The following is a 27,199-nucleotide window of genomic DNA, read 5'->3' as shown; positions in this document are numbered from 1 at the left end:
GACTGACTGACTGAATGGATTAATTAATTCATTTGGTGTAGAGTATGCTGTAACATTAGAAACAAATAGGGCCTAACCTAAAATGACTTAACTTTTCAAAAACACTACTAGTGTAGGCTATCAAAGGGATGTAACCAAATTATTGTTCAAAACAATGTGATTTATTTGTAGACTAGGACTACAGGTAAAACCCCACAACATAGCCTAATATGTTGTGTGCATAGTTTAGCTGGGGAGGAGAGGGAGGCGGGACTAGCTACCTTGACTGACGCTGACATCATCGAATCAAACGCCCCGTTTGCTGTTTCCTGTTCCAGCACCAAGCAACCTATTCAAACGACACATGTGAACAGCTAATCTGACGTCTTCAGGCAAAAATGCCACAAACAGTCAACTGTAACATCTAAATATTCAGTCAAAATGGTTTGGATCAGCAGGATTTGTTACCGGAAGGTTAGTAACCCAGTGTTATAAATACAGTTGCATCATAGCTAGCTATACCAAATATATGTATAACTAACCCCTCCTGTCTGTGTGGCTCTACTATCCAGGTTGCCATGCTAGTTAGCTTAGTTTGCTAGTCGTAGGTGGTCTTCACGGTCAGTTTCGTAGACAGGACTAGCTAGTTGGTTGTGGTGTTCTATCAGTTTTACATGGTCGTTTCTACAATGAACTTGCTAGCTATGGAAATTGAAATAGTTTCACTGTGTAGCCTAACGTTACTGTCCACGTCATTGTAGAAGACATTACAATATATTAATTGCTGTAGATATTTCAGTTGTCTGACGCAAAGTGAAATGATGTCATCACTACTCTCTTTCCTCCAGTACGGTAACTTCGTGGACAACCTGCGTCTGTATGTGCGAGGAGGTAGTGGGGGGATGGGGCTGCCCCGTCTGGGGGGTCAGGGGGGGAAAGGGGGAGACGTGTGGGTGGTGGCTCAGAACGCGATGACTCTGAAGAGGGTCAAGGATAAGTACCCCCAGAAACGCTTAATCGCTGGAGTAGGAATCAACAGCAGGTATGTCTTTTTGGAAGTGTCATGACATGAACTACCAGCAATCTAATCCAAGTCTCAACGTGTGTGTGTGTGTGTGTGTGTGTGTGTGTGTGTGTGTGTGTGTGTGTGTGTGTGTGTGTGTGTGTGTGTGTGTGTGTGTGTGTGTGTGTGGTGTCCGTACCCTGAGGGGGCAGAAAGGAGAGGACCAAGAAGTCATGGCTCCTCCTGGCATTACTGTCACCAACGATGATGGAAAGGTCCTCGGTAAGTCTTTACACACATTATACACCTCCTTCACGGACACAAGGCACTGTGTACTGGTTGAAGATGATGTTGATGTCTGCACTCAGGATCAGAGTGTTGGGTGTAAATTTACTGACCATAGCTCATCAATCCCCTCCATAGGTGAGCTGAACACTGAGAGAGATCGGGTGCTGGTGGCCAGAGGGGGTCAAGGAGGATCCTACCACTCAGAGTTCCTGCCCAGTAAGGGCCAGACCAGACAGATACGACTGGACCTCAAACTCATTGCTGACCTCGGCCTGGTGGGGTGAGACAGGACACACACACACACAATCATACAGGAACACATTGACGACATGATTTCTCCCTCCATCATTACCAGGTTCCCCAATGCAGGAAAGTCCTCTCTACTGACTGCCCTGTCTCACGCCAAACCCCAGATTGCCAGCTATGCCTGTGAGTATTGAGTACACATTTACACACACACATCCCGTTGAAGTGAATGTTCCATATATTACCCAGTTTTTTATCAAACGTTTGAGTGGAGGATGACACCATGATGTTTGAGTTATTTATGAATGGTAAATGTTTGTGTTGTCGTTCTGCAGTCACCACTGACTGCACCGGAGATTGGCAAGGTCATGTATGAAGACCATAAACAGGTAAGAGAAGCAGATGAGGTCACTTCCTCCCTTTTGTGCAACTCAACCGTTTCCTTTACCTGATTGGTTCATTCTCAAGATGGTCTTTCTTCTGGTTTTTACATACTCTGCGTTCTCTCTCCTCTGATTGGTCCGTTCTGTCCTCTGATTGGTCCATTCTGTGTTCTCTTCTCGGATTGGTGTAGATCTCAGTGGCAGACCTCCCAGGGCTGATAGAGGGGGCCCACATGAATAGAGGCATGGGCCACCAGTTCCTCAAACACGTGGAGAGGACCAGACAGCTGCTCTTTGTGGTTCGACCTAAACACAATTTATGGTCAAAGTCTCAAGGAGATTTGTGGTGAGAAAGCCTCTAGCTGTAATACTGATGAAGTCTCTCTTCTCTCTCTGGTCATAGGTGGACGTTTGTGGTTTCCAGCTGGCAAGCAAAACGCCCTTTAGGTCTGCTTTTGAGGCTGTTCAACTTTTAATTAAAGTGAGTCTAACAGGACACATCTACACAGGAACCACCCCCTCCCTCCGAGCACCAGTATCACAATATGTTCTCTCTCTCCTTATCCCACTTTCTGCCGCCCGTCCCCTACTCTCTCGACCCCTCCTATAGGAGTTGGAGCTGTATAAGGAGGATCTCCCGTGTAAGCCTGCTGTGTTGGTGGTCAATAAGATGGACCTGCCTGATGCAGAGGACAAACTCACAGAGCTGCAGGAGCAACTCCTAAACCCACACGGTAATCTAATGATATACATAGATTATAAACTTAGGTAATACTTAGGTAATTAAGGTGTACGATCTGTGACATTAGACTACTCATAGTGCCCCCCTGGTGTGCTTCTCCCTTTCAGAGTTCTCCCACCTGTTACCCGACGATATGCTTCCTAAGAACAACATGGTCTTCAGACACGTGGTTCCTATCTCAGCTGCCACCGGTTTTGGCATCGCACACCTCAAGACCTGTATCCGCCAATCACTAGACAAGGATGCCTCTATGGCAACGGACTCCCTGCACCGTGATAGGCTACAGGCGCTGAGAGGGGCAGTCCCAGCCAAGAACACACTCACATGGGGCCCCACCGCCTCAGTTTGAGCTGAACTGTAGAACATTCAGGGTTAGTATGTTCTGCAGTTTTGAAAAAGGGTTTGAACTTGATTCTTGTTCACTCAACCTGGAACGTTTTCAATATTGTGGAAGTCAGGGTGGTGTTCCTACCTATCATACCCTAGGTAGGATGACTCCTCGACATTCATCCTGGCTCTGCACCCTGCTTCAGACTATTTATGGAAAACACTAACGATGATGTCACCCACAGTCATAACCCAGGCAAGGGTGTTGTCGTCCTGCCTTCCCCTTATGACCACAATATGGTTGAGGAAGAGGGCTGACAAAAAGGGGAGGAAGTACGTTTGTGTTTTTCTGCTGGATGTTGTCTCTGACTGTTTGATGTAATATGTTGCTTTTCCACCATGTAGTAATAAACATGTTAATTAATGCTGCCTCCTTTAGCAATAACCTTACCTTAAGGGAAACTAAACATACACAGAAAATATCGATGAAAGTTTTATTTTATATTAAATATATTACAATACTGAATGATATTGTAAGAAAAGAAAAAAAAATATGGGCATTGATTTTTGCATTGTCAGTCTATGTACATACAGCATACAGTAAAAGACAAGTGCTGTAATTATACAGTGGGGTCTTAATGATTGACACCCTCCATAAAGATGAGCAATAATGACTGAAATAATTAAAATACTACGCTATAATGTATTTTTTTAAACGGGGGAAACGATTGATTTATACTAATACAGTTTCTCAGTGAAAGATTGTTTAACAAGTAATACTTATTTATCTCAAAAAGAAATGTCAAATTTGACATCCCTAAAGATTCTTAGAAATAAAGTCAGTCAAAAGTTTTGGTCCCATATTCCTAGCACGCAATGACACATTTTTGCATCCAACAAGTTTTTAGAGTCATAAGCTTGGTGTAGTCATTGTGTGCTGTAGGAATATGGGACCGAATATGAAACATTTGACTACTTTATAAGAACCCTTTGGCGTTTCAATCATTCTGACCCCTAACCTTTTTGAGGTAGATCTTTCTCTGAGCAAAATATTATCAAATAATATAATTTCCCAATTTTTTTTGTTACATACAATTTAGGTCAGTATTTGAATGATTTATTTTACAGTCATTATTGCTCATGCAGGGTGGCAATCATTTGGGAACCGACTTTATATAGATCTTGTAGCGGTACATATGAAGGTTAAGGTCGCAGTAGGAGCATATTGCAGCAGGATGGGACTGCATGGTGGATTCAGAGGCCTGATATAACCTACATCTCAGACTGCACGGTGCGTTCAGAGACCTGATATAACCTACCTCTCAGTAGACTGCATGGTGCGTTCAGAGACCTGATATAACCTACATCTCAGACTGCATGGTGCATTCAGAGACCTGATATAACCTACTTCTCAGTAGACTTCATGGTGCGTTCAGAGGCCTGATATAACCTACATCTCAGACTGCACGGTGCGTTCAGAGACCTGATATAACCTACTTCTCAGTAGACTGCATGGTGCATTCAGAGGCCTGATATGACCTACATCTCAGTAGACTTCATGGTGCGTTCAGAGGCCTGATATAACCTACATCTCAGACTTCATGGTGTGTTCAGAGGCCTGATATAACCTACTTCTCCACAGGCTACAGCTGGGTGCTTGGTTGTATTGATACATTCAAGAATCTGTCCCTACTTTGTGAGCGTTTGGACGTTTCTCTGTGGGTCCGGTTGGGTTACGTCAGTCAAGCCACTAATACAGATAACACCCATCAGACAAGTTACATCTTGTTACCTGGACAGGTTCCACCTGCCACCATCCTAACGTCTAATATACCTCAATCCTATGACCTGCAGGTAAATTATCATAGATGTCAGAATTAAGACAATATGATATTTAAAATATTGCTTGACAAGTATGATCCTTTATTTTCATATTACCACGGCCTAGGGAATCCCTTGGTCAAATCTCAAGTTACTAAGCACCAGCCAATCATATCGTAATTAAAATAAGACAAGAGTGATGAGAACTTTAGTCAACATGAGCTCACCTGCACAGATCTCTATAGCATAATGCACCCCATGTTGCCATAGCTGCGTCCCATCCTCATACCATAAAAGTACAGATCTTCACATGCCAGAGTGGTCCGAGATGAGTGTGTGCTTTAAAAAACTAAAATGTCTGCATCATATCGCCGTTCCACTCAACGCACAGAAGAACAACAATGCAGTTGGTCTGTCTGAATAACGGCTGTACACAACACTGAGAAGTGAACATATAAAGGTACTTAAGAGTTTAAAAAAATACTTGAGACTTGTCAAACAGTAGCAATATTAATGTGATATTGTGGTGATCTTAATATCTTTGCAGTCATAATGCATACAGTAGAAAATCAAAACGATCAGTGCCCACATTTTAAACTTAAGCATACGGAGTTAACATACAGCAGGCTTAACTGATATGGACAGTACAGTAACTACGGGATGGGGGTTGTGACTTCTGTACAAATAAGTTTCCCTTTAGCCACAGATCTAAGATCAGCTTTCCACTCCCCAATTCACAACATTTACCATCAGGGGGGTAAGATACAAAACTGACCTTGGATCAGTGACTAGGGACACTTTATCCTACTCTGAGTAGGTAAGAACCTGAATCTTAAGCCACATTTAAACCACTAGATTACTTGGGCCATTCATGAAAATGTTTGAGACCTGGTTGATTATGTTGAAAACCTGTTCACTACTGATATGGGGTTTATGGTATGAAATTGCAAGAAGATAACAGCAATTGGCAATCAAGGAAAAAACTATTTCAATGACATGCTTATTTCGTATTACAGCCTCATAGACAGATTACTAGAGAACAGCGATAGTGTGCTAGCTAGTAGATCCATTGTCATTCTGTTGGTCTTATAAATCTCAAACAGCAAGCACTGTACAGGACACTTCATTTACAGACAGCAGGGCAAACTTACAGTAGGAAACAAAACAAAAGCAAAAATGCACATTTTAATAATTTTATCCAAACAAATTCCAAATTCATCTGACACAATGTTCAGTTTCCACATTGTTATTCCCACATCGTCCAGTTGGATCTCAGTGGCGTTGTCAGTTCCAGTTGTATCTATCTGTTATGTCTGGTCTCACACTGTACACCAGGGGCGGACTGGGACCAGAAATCGGCTCTGGCATTTTAAACACAACGGCCCATTTCTTTCCTCGAGGCCCCCATTATTAGCAAGATAATTATCATTTTGCCCCCCCAAAAACAAGTAAGACCCACTGTGGCCCACTGTGTAAAAAATGGACCAGGCCATCTTGCATTTGCCCAAAATGCCAGATGGCCAGTCTGTCCCTGCTGTACACACAGACCGTAGTGTGGAATGATTATAGTCACAGGACATTTCTCCAACTTCTCTAAACCACCATGGCAAAATGAACATGTATATCACATCTAAAACTACAAAAAAAAACACTTGTTCTCTCCCCTCTGTAGCGAGGAAGGGCTCATGGGACGATGTTAGTTCAAAATATATTCATCATTATCAATATCCAAATGGATAAAATGCTCAGTTAATGTAATAAATCAATGACATTCTTAAGTTTACTGTGTTAATTATGACGGGCTGTGACTGAGTGCATTACTCAGAGAAACGGAGGACACAAAGAGGAAATATAGAACACTGTTTGTACATTCTGCTGTGGAAGAAAAAGAAAGCTGGAGTGTTCACACAGACACACGGGAGAGAAGAGAGAGAGTTCAGCCAGAAATGAAAAGAGAGAAACCGGGGTCTCTACAAAGACCTACGGAGACCCTGTCTGTCTACAACACGAACCACAGCAGGAGGAGGAGAGGGGGAGCATCCCTTCATCATTCGCCTCCCAGTAAGTAAAAAAGAAAAGCACACATTACTCTGCCTTTAAGCTGTACATATTTACAACGATAACCAAATCCTTCAGGAAAACCTGACACGGCGAAAGAAAGAGAACGGAGTGGCTAGGGTCTAGGGTCTAGGGGCTAGGATCTAGGGTCCATGTCAGGGGCAGTTGGCTAGTATAATGTGTGATACAGTTCATAATGAGTCGCTGATCACAGAGATAGAAGAAGCCTATAATGTAAAGAAAGCTTAAAGGCCTACAGTACGTATGACATCACCATCCCCCGCATGCTGTCCGTCCCAGACTTCTTCTCCTTTATGACACTAGGAAGAGTTGATTAACAGGGGGTTCTCATGCATACAGTGTTGGAGTTTTCTACAGTAATTAAACAGCGTGCTTCAAAATGGTAGAGAAATCTGCCGATATGATAGCTGTCCGCGCCCCTCAACAGAGAGGAGCACCAATCAGAGGAGAGAGTTTACATAGGGGCAGGGCTAGAGGGGGGTTGGGGGGAGAGGTGAGTAAGGTAAGGTGGGACAGTTTGAGGGAGGAGCTAGAAGAATGTGGTGGAAGCTGGGGGATGTTGGGGTGTTGGGAGTGGGGGAGACATCCACAACGAGGCCTCTCCTCTCTGTCTGCACTGTTACCATCACAACAGCTTTGCTTTTTCCTCACCAATGAGTGAAGGGCTGATCTCTGGTGGATCTCCAACTAATCTGAAAGGGATCTTGTCTTGCCTCGTTCTGTCTTGGCTTGTCAGTGTAGGAATGACAGATGGCCCCTGTAGCGTCCCCTACAGAGCAGGTCAGGTCTGACGGACCTCGCACACACTCTCACACATTCTCACACACTCTCACACCTTCCTCCTCTTCATCTTCCTCTGCTTCTCTTTTCCGCTCACACCAGTTGCTCACTTTTTTCGTCATTTTGTTTCAATTTTGTTTTTCTTTGTATTTTTTAATTCATAGAAAAGTGGACGAAAATGTAGTTCTTAAGTAGTTTTGCAGAGTAGATAACAGGAGTGTTATATTGAAGTCTCCCACAGCTGCAGGAAGAGAAACGAGATGAAGAGACAAAGACTAAAATTAGATAATGGCTTCAGTACCTTAACTGCAGTTAACCCCACAATGCAATAGGGGTATTTATAGTACACACGTCATGAACTACTACTGTATTTACCTACTTTCTAGGACTTTATGTACAGTATGTTACGTATGAGATGTTATGTACAGTATGTGTTACATATGAGATGTTATATACAGTATGTTACATATGAGATGTTATGTACAGTATGTTACATATGAAATGTTATGTACAGTATGTTACATATGAGATGTTATGTACAGTATGTGTTACATATGAGATGTTATGTACAGTATGTTACGTATGAGATGTTATGTACAGTATGTTATGTACAGTATGTTACATATGAGATGTTATGTACAGTATGTTACATATGAGATGTTATGTACAGTATGTGTTACATATGAGATGTTATGTACAGTATGTTACGTATGAGATGTTATGTACAGTATGTTACGTATGAGATGTTATGTACAGTATGTGTTACGTATGAGATGTTATATGCAGTATGTGCTATATACTGTGTTATTATAGTAGTTTACCCTGGCACTCTGCCTGTTGGCCTTCTTCTGGTCATCGGGGAGGGGGGGCATGGGGTAAGGGTACCTCCGGCTGGATGCAATGGACCCCGTGGAGGAGGTGGGCGACTTCGCCGGGGAGAGTGTCCTGAAAGAGACAGGAAATTACCTCACTATAAACAGTGACATCATCATTCTTACTGATCTGCCTGGAATAGGCAGAAGTTGCCCCTAAACACCGAGGCAGACATTTGTTCATGACCCTAATGTTTAAGGTTCAGATTGGGGGTATGATAATTTGACCCTAGAGCTGTGGTTAGGGGAAGCATCTGCCTGTGCCAGAGTAGACCAGCCTGAACTGTCCTGGTCTGGGAACAGTCACCTCTACCTCTCATCGACCTGCCTATGACATCCTCAACCGCTGCACCATCATCAGCATTGCAACAGGGTCAGCTGTGCTGTGGCTGGAGTGGGAGTGGGCAGGTCAGTCAGACACCCACTGAGTACAGTTAATTTGACTAGACCTGTGCCTGTGTTGGGGTGTATCTGGGCTGGTCCAGGACCAGAAGGTGTAGTGGAGATGGGTAAATGTGAACCGACCAGGCCGGTGAGCACAGAGACACTCAGTAGGCTCAGACATGTGTGTAGCACAATGATGACATCAGAGCAAACACAACACTGAACATGCACAGATAAAGAAAGAGAAGATGGCAAGAGCAACGGAGGGAAATAAGGAAATAGACTAGTAATAGAGATTATTTCTAATGACTTCCTTTTGGTGTCATTACAAATAAAGCAAGACAATTATGTTACTCAATACTCAACAAAATGTAAAACTGTTGTAAAAGTTCAGCAGCTATTGATACATCCAACCATCGTACGCTAAAAGCAATGAATCAATGAGTCCAAAGACACAAGAGGATCAAGAGCTGTCAACCAAAGCTCTGACATCATCACCAGAACTACCAATCAATCTGCTCTTTATCTGTGATAAAGGGAGCTGACCCCCATTTGGGAACCACTGGTATAACCCTTCCCTACCTCCCCTGGCCAGATTGAACCCAAATACATGGACCAAGCCAAAAGGGAGTTAAAAGAGGGGGGTGGGGGTTGTTGAGGAATAGGAGATGATCTGAGGTAATACCTAAGGTAGGGTCCTTCACTGTTTTTATTCACATCTTCTACCCACTTAGTTACATCATAATGCTCTGTTGGGAAGCGAGGGGTTAAATACCTGCAGGAGTGGGGATTGATAGACACACCGAGAAGGGAGGAGGAAAGGAGAAGAGGAAACAGGAGGAAAAAGAGGATGAGAGGGAGGAGGATGGAGATGAGGAAAAGGGAGAAAGAGGACGAGGGAGGAAGAGGAGATATTTTAAGAGAGCAGAGCAGACCAATGACATTCTGAACACACACCACCAAGATGAAAGTGAGAGGAAGACAAGATGGGACTGTGAAGAACTTGACTAGATGAATGTGTGTTTTAGTAAGATGGTCATTTGCATTTAGTCCACATGTCACAAATCGGTCCAAGCAGTTAAATTCTCCTCATTCACTCCCATGCATTCAAACAAGAACAGTTGCTCTGCCAATGACCTCAGGTGCCAAGACCAGGAAACAAACAAACAAACAAACAACAACAGGCTGGGAGATCAACAAGGCTGAAAGGTCAACAAGGCTGAAAGGTCAACAAGACGTTAATTGTGTTCATTCACGGGGAGCATGTGCAGTTAGGGTTGTTTTTGAGTGGCCATGCTAGAAAGGACAGAAGTATGGTTTCACAGATGTCATCTTTATAAGCAATAGCCCTGACCTTAACACTTAACCTTTACATTTACCCTTACCCGTAACACTAACCCCTAGATAAAAACAAATAGCATTTGTCTGTTCAAGCATGGCCATACTGACTGCCATTAAGTCCCACATGCACTCTACAATGACATTTTTCTTTATAGAACAGTGCAGTACAACATTCTAGAACAATGGCGTCTCTGAGGTAACAAAATCTGGTAGTAGTCAATGTAACCCATTAATACACTTTTTTATAAAGTTCTTGTGAAATGCTGGATTCACAGATTCTACAAGTAACCCCACAACTTGTATAAGTCTATTTCACCATACAGAACCTCTTGGCTTGCTGCTATTTGAGCTGATTTCTATAGTGACTGGATGGGTGTAAATACAATCCCTGAGCCATGTGGAAGCCCATCCAGGAACATGGTGACTTACTCTGTAGAGTTGGAGCGAGGACGGAACTTCTTCCCTTTCGACTTCTTGCGATTTCCACTCAGATTTCCTACAGAGGAAGGACACAGTAACACATGGTTAGCATAGGGAAATATAACTCTCTCTGTGTGTGTGTGTGTGTGTGTGTGTGTGTGTGTGTGTGTGTGTGTGTGTGTGTGTGTGTGTGTGTGTGTGTGTGTGTGTGTGTGTGTGTGTGTGTGTGTGTGTGTGTGTGTGTGTATACCTTGCCATGAGTTGCTCCTGGGTCGTCCGTTCTCACAAATGTCAGAGATGTGTTTGGCGTCAGGGATTCGCTCGCTCCACGAGTGGGATAGACCGTTAGACCTTCACACACAGAGTTAGATTTCCTTGTGAAACAGTGATAACCATTATCATCACGATCATCATTACTGACAACCTAATCCCCAGACTTTTTAAAATGTTTATTTAGGCTTTATTTAACTAGGCAAGTCAGTTAAGAACAAAGTCTTATTTATAATGATGGCCTACACCGGCCAAACACGGACGACGCTGGGCCAATTGTGTGCCACCCTATGGGACTCCCAATCACGGTCGGTTGTGATACGGTCGGTTGCCTCAAGCACTGAGATGCAGTGCCTTAGACCGCTGCGCCTCTCGGGAGCCCAGATTTACAACATCTGTTTAGTGGGTTTGTTTTCTGGGACCACCCATAAGTCAAATGTATGCACACACGACTGCATATTAATATATTATTATTATATTATTTTCCTTTGTCTACAGTAGAGAACAGACAGACAGCTCAAAGTAGGAGGAGGAGAAGAAGGAGACTGATGGTACATTCCATGAGAACAGACTACCACACCATGACGACTGTGAACGATAGCATGATGACAGAGAGTGATACCATGACAACAGGGAGTGATACCATGACAACATGATGAGAAGAATGTGCAGAAAGAGGCATATTGCAACCAACACAACCAACTACACATATTGCGAACAAGACACGATACCCTCGACACACACAAAATAAGAAACCCCCTCACCACAGAGACACACACACACACACACACGCACACACACACACGTTTACGATGGCAGTGAGATGGTGTCACACCTGAATGCAAACAGAGAGATGTTTTGTGAGATGGAGGCGATGGAGGGGGGGAAAGAGAGCGTGTATATCTGCAGGTTAGACAGACAGCCAGACCTCTTCTTGGAGCTACAGCCTGAGTTGGTGCTGACCCCAGGGGCCAGGTCACTGTAGAACGAGTCTGCATCCCCGGGTTTCTTCACATAGTCACCCGGAGGCATTTGCCTGAGAAACGCCAACAAACATTAGACATCTGAACACTGTTATGACATAGATTTCACAAACACATCAACAAATTGACCAACACATAAATAGATCAACAACTAATGACCGTTATAGAAAATGTGGAATTGTAAGATGCGCTGCTAAATGACAAAAATTTAAATGGGAACGAATAAGGATGACAAACCTGCAGAATCTTCTGTGAACCTCTGACTCAACGTAGCACCGCTGTCTGTAGCTCCTGTTAGTGAAGGACAGTCACGTCAGAAACACTGACCAATGACAGGATCCCAAGCCAGTTCCTAGTCAGCTATCCCACGTCTAGAGCTGAGGTCCAGCTGTACTCACTTGTATCCCCAGGCGGTGATGGCCAGGATGAGAGCCAGGAACAGAATGGAGCCAGCGATGGCCCCGATGATGATGTTAGTACTGGTGATACCTGAGAGAGGAGGGGGGAGAGAGAGCACTTTATAAACAAACTGTATTATAGTTGTTTCCAGATGAATCTGTAGGAGAAACACACTTTGAAGTGATCAAGTGGGTACACCTCACTTCAATAGTACACTAAAACACAGCACACTCAGAGGGAAGAGATCTGAAAGGAAAGAGGGGGAGGAAACACATTACAAACATTGATGTGTATGTTTTTGAGGGGAAACGTAGAAAGATTCAAAAACATGACTGACTACAGGCTGGGGAGACTGGGATGGGGTGAGAGGAGGAGAAAGAGGAGGAAGTGACATCACAGAAGGAGCAAACACAATGAAGAGGAACTCAGATCTGACCTCAGCGTCACTCCATCAATGACATGAGCCTGTCGACAAAGAATGTGTGTGAAAATAAACAACAAACAAAAAGAAAGATGTGCCTGGTTGTTGTTTTAACAGATACTAATGCAAACGTAAAGGCCAAAAATAATGATTATATGCAGAATAACTAAACAATGAATGAACCAATGATTTATGATGAAAATAAAGGCTTAAATATGTATGTCGAACCAAAACCTCTCACAGAGTCTTAGTGTAAATAGGGGGAGAGGGAAAGAGTTAGAGAGAGAGAGTTAGAGAGAGAGAGAGAGAGAGTAGGAGAGTTAGAGAGAGAGTTAGAAAGAGTTAGAGAGAGAGAGAGTAGGAGAGTTAGAGAGAGAGTTAGAAAGAGTTAGAGAGAGAGAGGGAGAGAGAGTGTGAGGGAAAGAGCGAGAGAGATAGGGAGAGAGAGACAGAGACAGAGAGACAGAGAGAGATATTTATAAGCAGGGCTTATTTAAATAGGGGGAGAGGGAAAGAGTTAGAGAGAGATAGGGAGAGAGAGACAGAGACAGAGAGACAGAGAGAGATATTTATAAGCAGGGCTTATATAAATAGGGGGAGAGGGAAAGAGTTAGAGAGAGATAGGGAGACGTGTGGAGTTATTTGTACCTGATACAGAGGCGGTGGGTCCAACCACCAGGTAGCTCAGAGGAGACGTGGAGTTACAATCGTCTCCAGTCCAACCCAAGTGACACACACACTTCAGCTCGTTACTACAAATCTGCAACACACACATACACAAGCATGCAGGCACATACACCAAAAAATATGTATTAGGAGCTGAAAGGTTGGAGAGAGAGAGAGAAAGTGGGTGTGCATGCATGTGTGTTTGTGCATTTGTGTGTGTGTATCCGTACCCCGTGTCCAGAACAGATGGTCTTCTCGGTGGTTCCAGGGCAGGTGCTGAAGTTGAACTCCTGAAGGGGCAGACACTTGTGGTTGAAGCAGACCCTCTCTGTCCCACAGGCTGTCCCATCCTCCACATAGCCCAGGTCACTGTCCCCGTCTATCATCACATGACCCCCACTGACATACAGCACACAACACAGCACAGTTACAGAGGATCCATTCATATAGAAGTTACACAGGGACATAAATCAAATATAGAATTGAATTCACAAAGAGAGAGCTAGAGACGTTATTCTGTATATGCTCTGGAGGCCTGCATCATCAGAGAGAGATGAATTTATTTGCAAATTATGGTGGAAAATAAGTATTTGGTCACCTACAAACAAGCAAGATTTCTGGCTCTCACAAACCTGTCCTCTGTCCTCCACTCGTTACCTGTATTAATGGCACCTGTTTGAACTTGCTATCAGTATAAAAGACACCTGTCCACAACCTCAAACAGTCACACTCCAAACTCCACTATGGCCAAGACCAAAGAGCTGTCAAAGGACACCAGAAACAAAATTGTAGACCTACACCAGGCTGGGAAGACTGAATCTGCAATAGGTAAGCAGCTTGGTTTGAAGAAATCAACTGTGGGAGCAATTATTAGGAAATGGAAGACATACAAGACCACTGATAATCTCCCTCGATCTGGGGCTCCACGCAAGATCTCACCCCATGGGGTCAAAATGATCACAAGAACGGTGAGCAAAAATCACAGAACCACACGGGGGGACCTAGTGAATGACCTGCAGAGAGCTGGGACCAAAGTAACAAAGCCTACCATCAGTAACACACTACGCCGCCAGGGACTCAAATCCTGCAGTGCCAGACGTGTCCCCCTGCTTAAGCCAGTACCTGTCCAGGCCCGTCTGAAGTTTGCTAGAAAGCATTTGGATGATCCAGAAGAAGATTGGTAGAATGTCATATGGTCAGATTAAACCAAAATATAACTTTTTGGTAAAAACTCAACTCGTCGTGTTTGGAGGACAAAGAATGCTGAGTTGCATCCAAAGAACACCATACCTACTGTGAAGCATGGGGGTGGAAACATCATGCTTTGGGGCTGTTTTTCTGCAAAGGGACCAGGACGACTGATCCGTGTGAAGGAAAGAATGAATAGGGCCATGTATCGTGAGATTTTGAGTGAAAACCTCCTTCCATCAGCAAGGGCATTGAAGATGAAACGTGGCTGGGTCTTTCAGCATGACAATGATCCCAAACACACCGCCCGGGCAACAAAGGAGTGGCTTCGTAAGAAGCATTTCAAGGTCCTGGAGTGGCCTAGCCAGTCTCCAGATCTCAACCCCATAGAAAATCTTTGGAGGGAGTTGAAAGTCCGTGTTTCCCAGCAACAGCCCCAAAACATCACTGCTCTAGAGGAGATATGCATGGAGGAATGGGCCAAAATACCAGCAACAGTGTGTTTGAGATACACTTTTGTTATTGACCAAATACTTATTTTCCACCATAATTCGCAAATAAATTCCTTAAAAATCCTACAATGTGATTTTCTGGATTTTTTTTCTCATTTTGTCTGTCATAGTTGAAGTGTACTTATGATGAAAATTACAGGCCTCTCTCATCTTTTTAAGTGGGAGAACTTGCACAATTGGTGGCTGACTAAATACTTTTTGCCCCACTGTATGTGTCTTTGAATTATTAAATAAATAAATAAATCATCAGTTGAGACAAATTGCATCCCCAGAGAGAGTCTGACTAAAGGTGCCTATGTGGGTTGGTGGTGTTGTGTGTTCATGATAATTACAGGACAATTATAGATAAATGGGTCCACATAATAGGAATTTTGTTCCGCTAAATAGTAATTGTGTTTAGTGACGTAAATATAAGGAGGTCGCTTTATCAATCAGCGTGTGTAAATATCTATGAATGGACTGTAATTCCTCATTAGCAACCCAAGGAGAACCATAACGAGCTGAATGAATCAGAGTCTGATGACCTCTGACCGAGTCACACTGGGCTGAAGGGTGTGTGTGTGTGTGTGTGTGTGTGTGTGTGTGTGTGTGTGTGTGTGTGTGTGTGTGTGTGTGTGTGTGTGTGTGTGTGTGTGTGTGTACCTGCAGTCCAGCGAGGCACTGTGCTGTGCAACAGAGAAGGACGTCAGTCCCCCCTGCAACTCTCCTAGTCGGGGGGCCGGCGATATGTTGGAACATAGCAGGTACCCACAATGCACGTCTCTGAAACACACAGGAAGAAGTGATGAACCTTCTCTCTAAGTTCAGGTTCCATTAGTTACCTAAACTTTGCTGGACACATGTTATGTTCAAGGATAAAAGTACAGTGCGATGGCATGTCATTGTATTCAAGCACAACAGAACTGTGACACAAACAAGTGTCCTTACTGCTTGTTGCATTGGACCCATGTGTCTTTGTCCTTCCCACAGTTCCCCTTCTCTGTCCCCTCGATATTCAACTTCTCATAACAGAACTTATCAGCAGCGGTCGCCTCTGAAAAATCAAACAATGAACAGGGATGATGTCACAACCTACATAAATAACCCTGCATTGAGTGTCATTGAGGTCGACATAAAAACGTTTTCATCAGTGATGGAATCAAAAACAGTTTTGTTACTCACTCTCTCCCCACAGGTACTTGCACTGTCTGTCTTTGGTCTTGCACCTCCCGTTGAAGCAACGACCCTGGACACAGAGGAATGGTACACGTCAAACACAAACACACAGCTGTACACACCGACTGGTCCACTCTGATTATTCTTGATATCTCTTACCTGTTCCTTTTCACATGAGTAGCCGTCCATCTTGTGCACGTTCGGGGGACACTGGCTGGACTTACCAGTGCAGTTCTCTGGAATATCACAGTCATTCACTGCCTCCCTACACACCACGCCCATAAACTCCATCTGCCCACACACAACACAGGTCAAAGCATGTCAGCAGGTGTATGACATTTACTCCTGAAGTACTGACCTGTTGCACAGACTACAACCACTGTAATTATTATTTGACCCTGCTGGTCATCTATGAACGTTTAATCATCTTGAAGAACAATCTGGTATTAATGGCCATGTACTCTTATAATCTCCACCTGTCACCCCCTCAGAGCCTGGTTCCTCTCCACCTGGCACAGAAAGAAGAGGACTGGAACTCCCTCAGAGCCTGGTTCCTCTCCACCTGGCACAGCCAGAAGAGGACTGGCACTCCCTCAGAGCCTGGTTCCTCTCCACCTGGCACAGCCAGAAGAGGACTGGCACTCCCTCAGAGCCTGGTTCCTCTCCACCTGGCACAGCCAGAAGAGGACTGGCACCCCCTCAGAGCCTGGTTCCTCTCCACCTGGCACAGCCAGAAGAGGACTGGCACCCCCTCAGAGCCTGGTTCCTCTCCACCTGGCACAGCCAGAAGAGGACTGGCACCCCCTCAGAGCCTGGTTCCTCTCCACCTGGCACAGCCAGAAGAGGACTGGCACCCCCTCAGAGCCTGGTTCCTCTCCACCTGGCACAGCCAGAAGAGGACTGGCACCCCCTCAGAGCCTGGTTCCTCTCCACCTGGCACAGCCAGAAGAGGACTGGCACCCCCTCAGAGCCTGGTTCCTCTCTAGGTTCCTGCCTTTCTAGGGAGTTTTTCCAAGCCACCGTTCTTCTACAACTGCATTTCTTGTTGTTTGGGGTTTTAGGCTGGGTTTCTGTATAACACTTCATGACATTTGCTGATGTAAAAAGGGCTTTATAAATACATTTGATTGATTGAATATGCATATATGCGTGTTGTGACAATGCATAGTGTCCTGTACCTGACAGTTGTTACAGCAGAGTCCGTCGCTACACTTTGAGCCTTGTGTGAGTGTACACTTCTGACAGCACTTCTCTCCCTCCCTCTCGCACTCCTAGTGAAGGAACACAAACACATATAAACAAACACATATGAATCAAGGTTCCCTGTAGATTCTCCAGGACCAGAGGTGTCTAGGGCCAATGTCTGTCCACTCTCAGCTACTCACCGCTGGGCTACCACAGTCACACTCCTCCCCTGGCTCCACCAAACCATTCCCACACTCTGGAGGGTCAACCAGCTGGAGTCACAGAGAGCGAGGGGGGAGAGTGAAAGAGAGGAGAGAGGAGAGAGAGGAGAGAGGAGAGAGAGGAGAGAGAGGAGAGAGGAGAGAGAGGAGAGAGGAGAGAGAGGAGAGAGGAGAGAAGAGAGAGAGGAGAGAGGAGAGAGAGGAGAGAGAGGAGAGAGGAGAGAGGTTAGGTTTATCTATGTGCTTTGGGTGAAATTTAAGAAAAGTGCTTTATAAGCTTTGAAGTTATTTTCTTCATTATCCCCCTCCAGGGGTGTGTGTGTGTGTGTGTGTGTGTGTGTGTGTGTGTGTGTGTGTGTGTGTGTGTGTGTGTGTGTGTGTGTGTGTGTGTGTGTGTGTGTGTGTGTGTGTGTGTGTGTGTGTGTGTGTGTGTGTGTGTGTACCTTTATGGGTTTGTTGAAGAGACAGGCTCCACCACCACTGTTGAGGAAGGTGTGGTACTCCTCCACATTGCAGTTGGAGAACCTCTTGGGCAGGTAGAAGCTGTTCAACACAACCACAGAGTCACGCAGTTACAGTGGAAACAACTGCAGCACGTCATCAACAACACACATCCCTCTGAGACACACTGTGCCACTCTTGTGTTGCTTTAGCGTTGTCCTTACAGAGAGAAGGCCAGTAGTGTGGTATATACTTACAAATGACCCTATATGAACAGGAAGGAAGCATTCACCACAAGACGTGTTGAACAAGACTGACTAACATTTCTGAATGATTCTAATAGTTGGTTCCATTTCAGTTCAATCCAATCCCTTACAGCCCACCATCTATAGAATAACACACACACACACACACCTTTTATCTGTTGATGACCACAGTCAGAGTCAGGGTCAAGGAATAGGGAGAGTAGCGGTATGACATACAAGATTAATATTGACTGATGGTGTGTAGAGGAAATAATATTTGTCACATATTGTTGTTGTTATTGTCCTTGTTGTTGCTTCTGGTTGTGAATCATAACCTACACACAATCCGTGATGTGTGGTGGCAGAAATCAGGTCCCATTGATAGCTTAAGGACAAAGGTGTCTTTTGTTGCAGAAATTGATTGACTTGAAATGAATACATTTCTGCAGACCACCTTTGCCCTGAAGTAATCAATAGCACCTGGTTTTCTAGTAAGCAATTGACACTCAATCAGGGGTCTTTCTGTTGTTAGTCTGTCATTGTTAGTGTTGGCCCCTTGCTGCTCTGCATTCCTGCAATCAGGGCTTAGCCTCAGACGCCATTGTCCTGTCTCGCCATAGCACAGTTGCTAAATGATACAGCAAATATGTATCCGCTCTGAGTAGTAATGCTAGTGAGTGGCTAATGGGAGCTAGTGCTGTAAACACAATGCAGCAAATCCTGGGCCCAACAGGAGCTTCCCGGAGAAAGGAAATGGTGGAAGTCAAGGGGCTGAGTTGAGTTTGGATTATTGTAGCACTTACAATAGTAGTGAGAGTCATACTGATTAGGAATCAAACAAAGGCTCACAATAACAGAGAGAGAGAGAGAGACCTCCAATGAATCACTGGCAATATAAACATACATCAACCCTCCCTTACTTCTTTCTATGTTTCTCTCAGTCTCTTCTTCTCTCTCGCTAAACACTCTAAATGAAGAGAGGATAGTATATGATGACTGATAAAGAACATTTCCCATTTGTGGGCGGTGGCCCCAACATAGCCTCAACATAGTAAAACCCTCAGTAATGAAGAACCTAACACAGAGGAACCCAGTGTGATACAAACACAAGTCCATCCAGTGCATTATGGCACCCCCAGGCTGGCTAACAACCCAATTGTGCATTGCTCGCACACACACACACACACACACACACACACGAGATAGAACACACACTATTTAGGGAACCCAGATAGAACCCCAACGCTTTTGATGGAGAGAACCACCACACAGTAGACTGTCAGTATTAGTTAACAGGAACAGACATGCAGGCGCTGAGAAGAGAAAATAAAAAGTGACTGATACTTGCTCATTGAATACGAGTGTCTGAAATACCATTGACCTCTGCTTAGAGAGAGGGAGTCTGGGTAAGTGCCATGTGCTGGGGAAAGGATAAATAATAACTTCTGACCTTTGACATGCTGACCCCACGGAGAGGTTGCTAAAGTCAGATAACAATATCAAAGATAGAATCCTAAAAGGGGTCCGTGCTGTTGAGTACAGTATTAATGGAGATAAATCATATTGGTCTCGTACGGGAATGACATTGCAGACTGTATCTCAATCGGTTAGATGGACAAGACATGATGGGTGGGGGCTCATTGTCAAAGCTTTAAGGGGGAAAAGGGATCCCCCCTATGAGTATAACAGTAGAACAATCCGTTGCTCCAAAAGTGCTCAGCGAGTGACATCAGCCCAAAACTGAAAAAATATATGAAAATAAATCTGAAAAATATATGTACATAATGAACATAAATAAATACAGCTGAGCTCAGACCACAGAGCTGTATTTCTTTACACTGCATCATCATCTGAAGAAGACGAAGCTACGGCGGGACGTCGAGCCACAGAGGCCGTAATGCTATTGGATGGAATGGGAAAGGTTGAGATGACTGACAACCCTTCCAGGCAGCCGATTGGTTCAAACTGCATGAGCAGCGTTCCAGCCAAGCTTCTGCTCACCTGCTGTCCCATTTGGGATTGAGGGGAAACGCAAGAGGTATTAAAGAAGAGGGGTAAAGACACACATCCTCCATACTAACACACACAGCCCTCACACACAGTTGCATCCATATAGATACACTCACACACACAAGCTGCAAAGCAGCAAGCGTGTACACACAGAAACACACAATGAACGGTAAACATTTGGCTGACAAGGACAGTACAAGAGCTCCACATTTAACCAAGAGAGGTATAACATATTATTCAGAATATAGAATGTGATTGGTGAAACTCTACGTGGCCGTTCAGGACATGACCAATCACTCACAGATAGTATTACTAATATGAATCCCTGGCCAAACAGTCCAGTGCCTGAAGTTACTGATGTCTGGAGTAAACAACAGCCTCTACTGCCATCTAGTGGAACATTTCATGAACTACAATGCAGTCTAAAGTATTTTCTAACGCTCCAGACATTGTTAACCCAGAGTCAACACTAACAAGATAATCACTGTGAATGTATTAATTGTCCTAATTCAGATGATCTTCCCTGTCTAAATGTCCAACTAAGTCAGACTGACTATTTTTCTGGGTAGTCACTTTCTGGCCAGTCTAAGATGAACAAAAGGTGGCAATATCATCAGAAGTGATGAACACGTATATGAGATATTAGTTCTTAGTCGGAGTTAAGGTTAGGTTCAGAGTTAGGGTTAGGTTTAAGGTTGAGAGTTAGGTTTAAGGCTGAGAGTTAGGGGTAAGGTTATGGTGAGTTAGGGTTAGTGGTTAAAAGTGCAGTACTTCCATCCTTTCTAACATGGTCAGATAGTGACAACCCTCTTCTCTAAGAGACTAAGAGACATCACAGCGACACAGAGATGCACAGAGGGAACACACGTTTGGAATGTCGGCATTGCCGCGGGAGATGGGGTCTGTTGCCATGGCAGTGTGCGACGGGCTGTTTGGGAAACAAAGTACTTTAGAGGAAACTTACCCAACATCATCCATGATGCAGCCAGACCAACGGTCATCACACTTGCACTCGCCTGTGGAACACACAACATACACGTCTCTGTGTGGCCAGTGTGTGTGTGTGGCCAGCGTGTGTGTGGCCTGTGTGTGTGTGTGTGTGTGTGTGTGTGTGTGTGTGTGTGTGTGTGTGTGTGTGTGTGTACCGTTGAGGATCCTCTTCTTGTCAGAAAAGATGCCAATGTTTTGTCCCAGAGACTGGGCCAGGGTTATGGCCATCTCATCTGTCTTGCCATACTGACAGAGGAAGGGAGGAGAAAATAAAGAAAGAGAGAAAACAGAGAGAGAGAATAAGTTCTTAAATTTGTGCCTAAAAGAGATGGTGATCGTGGTCCTTTTTCATCCTGAAGCGGGGGCTTACCTCATTGACTCCTCCTCCTTTAGTTAGAGAACAGACTCCTCCCATATAGGAAGCGCCTCCCCAACTGCTATGGAACCGGTTCCCTCTGGTAAAAAGAGAGGAAGTGATTCAATCTCTAAACTGGGGTTCCCAGAGTTTTTTGTCCAGTCAAATTAGGATGTCACCAACAGCCAATGTTAACTTTTTCATTTGGGGTGATGACAGTCTATTACAAATCAGTCTGACAGGAAGCATGGTTTGAAGTGACTAAAATGCATCAGAACCCCCCCCCCCCCCACACACACACACACACACACACTCAGAGAGAGGCTGAACCCATACCAACCCCTATCCCCCGCCCCACACAGACAGACAGAACCCATACCACCCCCTCTCCTCCACCCCAAACAGAGACAGACAGAACCCATACCACCCCCTCTCCCCCACCCCACAGAGACAGACAGAACCCATACCACCCCCTCTCCTCCACCCCAACAGAGACAGACAGAACCCATACCACCCCCTCTCCCCCACCCCACAGAGACAGACAGAACCCATACCACCCCCTCTCCCCCACCCAAACAGAGACAGACATAACCCATACCACCCCTTCTCCCCCACCCCACACAGAGACAGACAGAACCCATACCACCCCCTCTCCCCCACCCCACACAGAGACAGACAGAACCCATTCCACCCCCTCTCCCCCACCCCAAACAGAGACAGACAGAACCCATACCACCCCCTCTCCTCCACCCCAAACAGAGACAGACAGAACCCATTACACCCCCTCTCCCCCACCCCACAGAGACAGACAGAACCCATACCACCCCCTCTCCCCCACTCCACAGAGACAGACAGACAGACCCCATACCCCCCCCCCCACAGAGACAGACAGACCCCATACCACCCCCTCTCCCCCACCCCATAGAGACAGACAGACAGACAGAGCCCATACCACCCCCTCTCCCCCACCCCACAGAGACAGACAGACAGACAGAACCCATACCCCCCCCCCCCCCCCCCCACACACACACACACTCAGAGACAGGCTGAACCCATACCACCCCCTCTCCTCCACCCCACAGAGACAGACAGACAGACCCCATACCCCCCCCCCCCCCCCCACAGAGACAGACAGAACCCATACCATCCCCTCTCCCCCACCCCACAGAGACAGACAGACAGACCCCATACCCCCCCCCCCCCACAGAGACAGACAGACAGACCCCATACCACCCCCTCTCCCCCACCCCAAACAGAGACAGACAGAACCCATACCACCCCCTCTCCTCCACCCCAGACAGACAGACAGAACCCATACCACCCCCTCTCCCCCACCCCAAACAGAGACAGACAGAACTCATACCACCCCCTCTCCCCCACCCCACACAGAGACAGACAGAACCCATACCATCCCCTCTCCCCCACCCCAAACAGAGACAGACAGAACCCATACCACCCCCTCTCCCCCACCCCACAGAGACAGACAGACAGACAGACCCCATACCACCCCCTCTCCCCCACCCCAAACAGAGACAGACAGAACCCATACCACCCCCTCTCTTCCACCCCAGACAGACAGACAGAACCCATACCACCCCCTCTCCCCCACCCCAAACAGAGACAGACAGAACTCATACCACCCCCTCTCCCCCACCCCACACAGAGACAGACAGAACCCATACCACCCCCTCTCCCCCACCCCACAGAGACAGACAGACAGACAGAACCCATACCACCCCCTCTCCCTCACCCCACAGAGACAGACAGAACCCATACCACCCCCTCTCCCCCACCCCACAGAGACAGACAGAACCCATACCACCCCCTCTCCCCCACCCCACAGAGACAGACAGACAGACCCCATACCACCCCCTCTCCCCCACCCCACAGAGACAGACAGAACCCATACCACCCCCTCTCCCCCACCCCACAGAGACAGACAGACAGACCCCATACCACCCCCTCTCCCCCAGCCCAAACAGAGACAGACAGGCTTACGAGAAAAGATGCACAGAGTCACACTTCTCCTTGATGAAGTCTCGTCTGTACTTCATGAACTCCCTCAAGGTCACCATGGGGTCGTCGTCGATGTTGAACCGGTTGTCAGCCGCCCACGTCTCCATGGCAACCAGCACGATGCGGGTGTTGAGCTGCTCCTTGAAGATCTGGGAAGGGAGGGTGACATCAGAACACCAAACATCAGACCAACAGAACAGCTACAGGAAATACAGTGCTGTCTGTCTCTTGAGAGTTGACTGACATCAAAACATTTCCTACAAAGCTACTTAAATGACCTAAATGACTTTGAAAGCTGACAGATCTAATGACGACATCCATTCCAACAGACTTATGTCTGGGGGATAACAACAAATAATGGTAGTGTTTGTGATTGTAATCTGAGCAGCTTCTGAGAACACTGCTCCGTGGCCAGACAGAATCAACAGAGGCTAATAGTCTCTTCAAAGGACACAATGGGGACGAGTGGTACAGTGAGAGAACATGTTTGCCTGAATAGGATGAACATCTATTAAACAACCTGTTTGACTGCCCAGATAAACAGTGGAGACGTTGAGGGGAGGGAGGAAAGGACACCTGTAAAGACTGATTGATTTAGCTGAATACCAGCAGTAGTCTCATATGGACAGAGATGGAGAGGGGAGAAAGGAGAGGATTGATGGAGGAGAAGAAGGGAGGGGATTGTTGTTTGTTTTTAGGCTCAGGTGTGCAGAGAGGAGCGAGGGATGGACTGATGCACAGAGGAGAGGGAGGGTACAGGAAGGGTCACTGTTGTCTATATTTAGGCCTGTCTGTTTGTCTGTTTGTGGTTGCACAGTAAGTCAAAAACATTCCATTAAATCAACAATGCACAGTGGACAGGGACGCTTTCAGTTCTATTCTTAAAACAAAACATCTATCAAACACACACCATTCCCTATATAGCATCCTTTTATGTCATCACTAAATCTCAAGGGCACGCAAACAGATATGACCCTTTTCCACCAGCCTATCAGCTTCCAAATGTGACCCTGTCCTCTGCAACGGGCCTATCAGATTTCAGCAGCACAGCAGACAGACGAGGCTGAGGAGACCAGTTATCGTTGCAGAGGGTGACACTGACGATTCCGCCCTTGATTGGTTGAGATTCTAAAGACCAGATGAGTCTACTGTCTCTAGGCTCATGTAGCTCAAAATATCCAATACCAAAAAGATTATGTTAGGTAACTTACCATATCAGCCATATTGACCACAGACTTAGCGTAGTTATTCGTCTGACCAACAGAGAGACGATGCTTTTTATACTGGAGAGAGAGAGAGAGAGAGAGAGAGAGAGAGAGAGAGAGAGAGAGAGAGAGAGAGAGAGAGAGAGAGAGAGAGAGAGTCAGCCTTATACCTGCACCCTCGGCTTCTTTATTGGGGGTAACATCAGTGAAAGAAAGAGCACACACACACAATCATAAACACACACAGACGGACTGCTCTCACCATCAGATGGTCGTTGATCACCATCAGCTCGATGTACTTGGTCTCCTCGGTTACACTGCCTCCAACCCGCGGGGCCTACGAGAGCAACACAGGGCAACACAGGGCAGACGGTAAGCAACAATGGATCTAACACACACGCATTAAAACTGTCTCTCTCTCTTACTGTAAAAACATTATATTTGTAGGATGACTGTTTCCACCAAAACTCATCATAGAAACAGGAAGAATGATGCTGGGATGATGGAATGTTTCAACCGCATCAGGTCTGTCTGTGCTTTCCTGTAAACCTGGTCTATATAGCTCTCAGGGGAGAAAGAGAGAAGAGAGAGGGAGAGAGAGAGAGAGAGAGAGAGAGGGAGAGACAGAGAGAGAGAGAGAGAGAGAGAGAGAGAAGAGAGAGAGAGAGAGAGAGAGAGAGAGAGAGAGAGAGAGAGAGAGAGAGAGAGAGAGAACAGAGAGAGAGGGAGAGAGAGAGAGAGAGAGAGAGAGAGAGAGAGAGAGAGAGAGAGAGAGAGAGAGAGATGCAGACACATCCACACCAGTTTGTCTGTCTGCAGGCAGTGGAGGATGAGGAGCCACAGAGAACAACCTTCACTCACATGGTGAATATCTTATAACAAGAGGATGAGAGGGGTGACAAGGAAATCACCTTCATTTCTACCTCAGTGAATTAACATACAAAATGCAAAGTCAACAACGTGAAGAACACGCAGAGCACTATTTAATTATCTCCAACACACTCATACAGACACACATAAGCATGCACGATTATATAGTATACACAGTCTCTCAACCACACACACACAACACACACACTCTCTCAAACACACACACACACACTCTCTCAACCACACACACACACAACACACACACTCTCTCAACCACACACACACACACTCTCTCAACCACACACACACACTCTCTCAACCACACACACACACACACAACACACACACTCTCTCAACCACACACACACACACACACACACAACACACACACACTCTCTCAACCACACACACACACACACACACACAACACACACACTCTCTCAACCACACACACACACACCACACACACACTCTCTCAAACACACACCACACACACTCTCTCAACCACACACACACACACCACACACTCTCTCAACCACACACACACACACCACACACACTCTCTCAAGCACACACCATACACACTCTCTCAACCACACACACACACCACACACACACACCACACACATGACTGAACTCAAGATGACTCCTTTCTCAGCATTCCTTCCCCAGTTACAGTAAATTATGACTCATCCATAACTGTGGCCATAAGGATAGTAGGAGTAAAACCTGGGGCATTCTACAGTTCTCACTCACCTGTCTCTTCTTCCTCCTGTGGACGACCTTTGACCCAGGAAATGGAGGGCTGGGGAAAGGAGGCTCTGGGAGGTCAACTGGGGAAAAACAAAAACAAAGGAGGGTTAGCGTATTATTGTTTGTTAGCGTATAGGGTTATAACATTCACTATAACGCTCTCCACATCTAACAGTAACCAGCTATGCAGTTCTATATTATGTTTACTCCGGCTTATGTGTTTCTATAGGCCTACGGCTCTGATACTGGATATTGGTTCAGCTGCAACTCATGGTAAGCAATCAGATTGTGTGGCCAGAACTAATAGTTTTGCAATATTTATTTTATTTGTCAGTTTTCCAATAGTTCGTTAATTTAATCCACCCCTCATAACTCTTACAGCAGATACCTTACCAATAGGAAGGAAGTATGCTGCTGCCTCTTGTCCTGCTGATTTATAGATCATGTGGATCTGGACATCACCCTGCAAGACATTAGAAAGAAAGGTGGAGGGTCATTATTCATTTATTCTCTCTTTTTTTGTATATATATTTTAAAATCATCCAACCATGTATATTCATATAAATTGAATAAAGTGCGCTGTCTGTCATCATCAACCACACAGACCAAGGCCAGTATTTTTTATTTTATTTTATTAACAACAAATCAA

The 27,199-nt window shown here is 45.5% G+C and overlaps 1 protein-coding gene and 1 pseudogene across 3 annotated transcripts in view; one reads left to right on the top strand and one right to left on the bottom strand.

Moving 5' to 3' along the window:
- The first annotated feature begins 315 nt into the window (after window positions 1-315).
- LOC109886921 (GTP-binding protein 10-like) lies at window positions 316-7,712 on the top strand (annotated as a pseudogene). The gene is made up of 10 exons (XR_004211868.1): window positions 316-453; window positions 828-1,021; window positions 1,188-1,264; window positions 1,406-1,550; window positions 1,626-1,710; window positions 1,852-1,905; window positions 2,091-2,198; window positions 2,303-2,380; window positions 2,510-2,633; window positions 2,749-7,712. The product of XR_004211868.1 is annotated as a GTP-binding protein 10-like (transcript).
- The window catches only part of LOC109886923 (disintegrin and metalloproteinase domain-containing protein 22-like), a 35,013-nt gene continuing 12,682 nt past the window's right edge, over window positions 4,869-27,199 (bottom strand). Inside the window, exons 2-25 of one of the 2 annotated variants that reach the window (XM_031836930.1) lie at window positions 26,944-27,013; window positions 26,554-26,630; window positions 25,190-25,264; window positions 24,934-25,005; window positions 23,705-23,871; window positions 21,722-21,806; window positions 21,507-21,597; window positions 21,326-21,377; window positions 18,109-18,208; window positions 17,645-17,716; window positions 17,438-17,530; window positions 16,419-16,550; window positions 16,266-16,329; window positions 16,032-16,137; window positions 15,747-15,866; window positions 13,635-13,803; window positions 13,387-13,498; window positions 12,317-12,407; window positions 12,156-12,209; window positions 11,864-11,971; window positions 10,916-11,016; window positions 10,675-10,741; window positions 8,470-8,593; window positions 4,869-7,889 (exon numbers count right to left, since the gene is read on the bottom strand). In XM_031836930.1, coding sequence (XP_031692790.1) covers window positions 7,869-7,889; window positions 8,470-8,593; window positions 10,675-10,741; window positions 10,916-11,016; window positions 11,864-11,971; window positions 12,156-12,209; window positions 12,317-12,407; window positions 13,387-13,498; window positions 13,635-13,803; window positions 15,747-15,866; window positions 16,032-16,137; window positions 16,266-16,329; window positions 16,419-16,550; window positions 17,438-17,530; window positions 17,645-17,716; window positions 18,109-18,208; window positions 21,326-21,377; window positions 21,507-21,597; window positions 21,722-21,806; window positions 23,705-23,871; window positions 24,934-25,005; window positions 25,190-25,264; window positions 26,554-26,630; window positions 26,944-27,013 — 2,223 coding nt within the window. In that variant the 3' untranslated portion in view covers window positions 4,869-7,868. Of the gene's footprint in view, window positions 7,890-8,469; window positions 8,594-10,674; window positions 10,742-10,915; window positions 11,017-11,770; window positions 11,972-12,155; window positions 12,210-12,316; window positions 12,408-13,386; window positions 13,499-13,634; window positions 13,804-15,746; window positions 15,867-16,031; window positions 16,138-16,265; window positions 16,330-16,418; window positions 16,551-17,437; window positions 17,531-17,644; window positions 17,717-18,108; window positions 18,209-21,325; window positions 21,378-21,506; window positions 21,598-21,721; window positions 21,807-23,704; window positions 23,872-24,933; window positions 25,006-25,189; window positions 25,265-26,553; window positions 26,631-26,943; window positions 27,014-27,199 lie in introns of both variants that reach the window. The other variant, XM_031836924.1, reaches the window with a different exon arrangement.

This window comes from Oncorhynchus kisutch, linkage group LG2, assembly GCF_002021735.2.
Source record: "Oncorhynchus kisutch isolate 150728-3 linkage group LG2, Okis_V2, whole genome shotgun sequence".
In the NCBI taxonomy this organism is placed as follows: Eukaryota; Metazoa; Chordata; class Actinopteri; order Salmoniformes; family Salmonidae; genus Oncorhynchus; species Oncorhynchus kisutch.
This window is presented reverse-complemented; position numbering and strand designations above follow the sequence as displayed.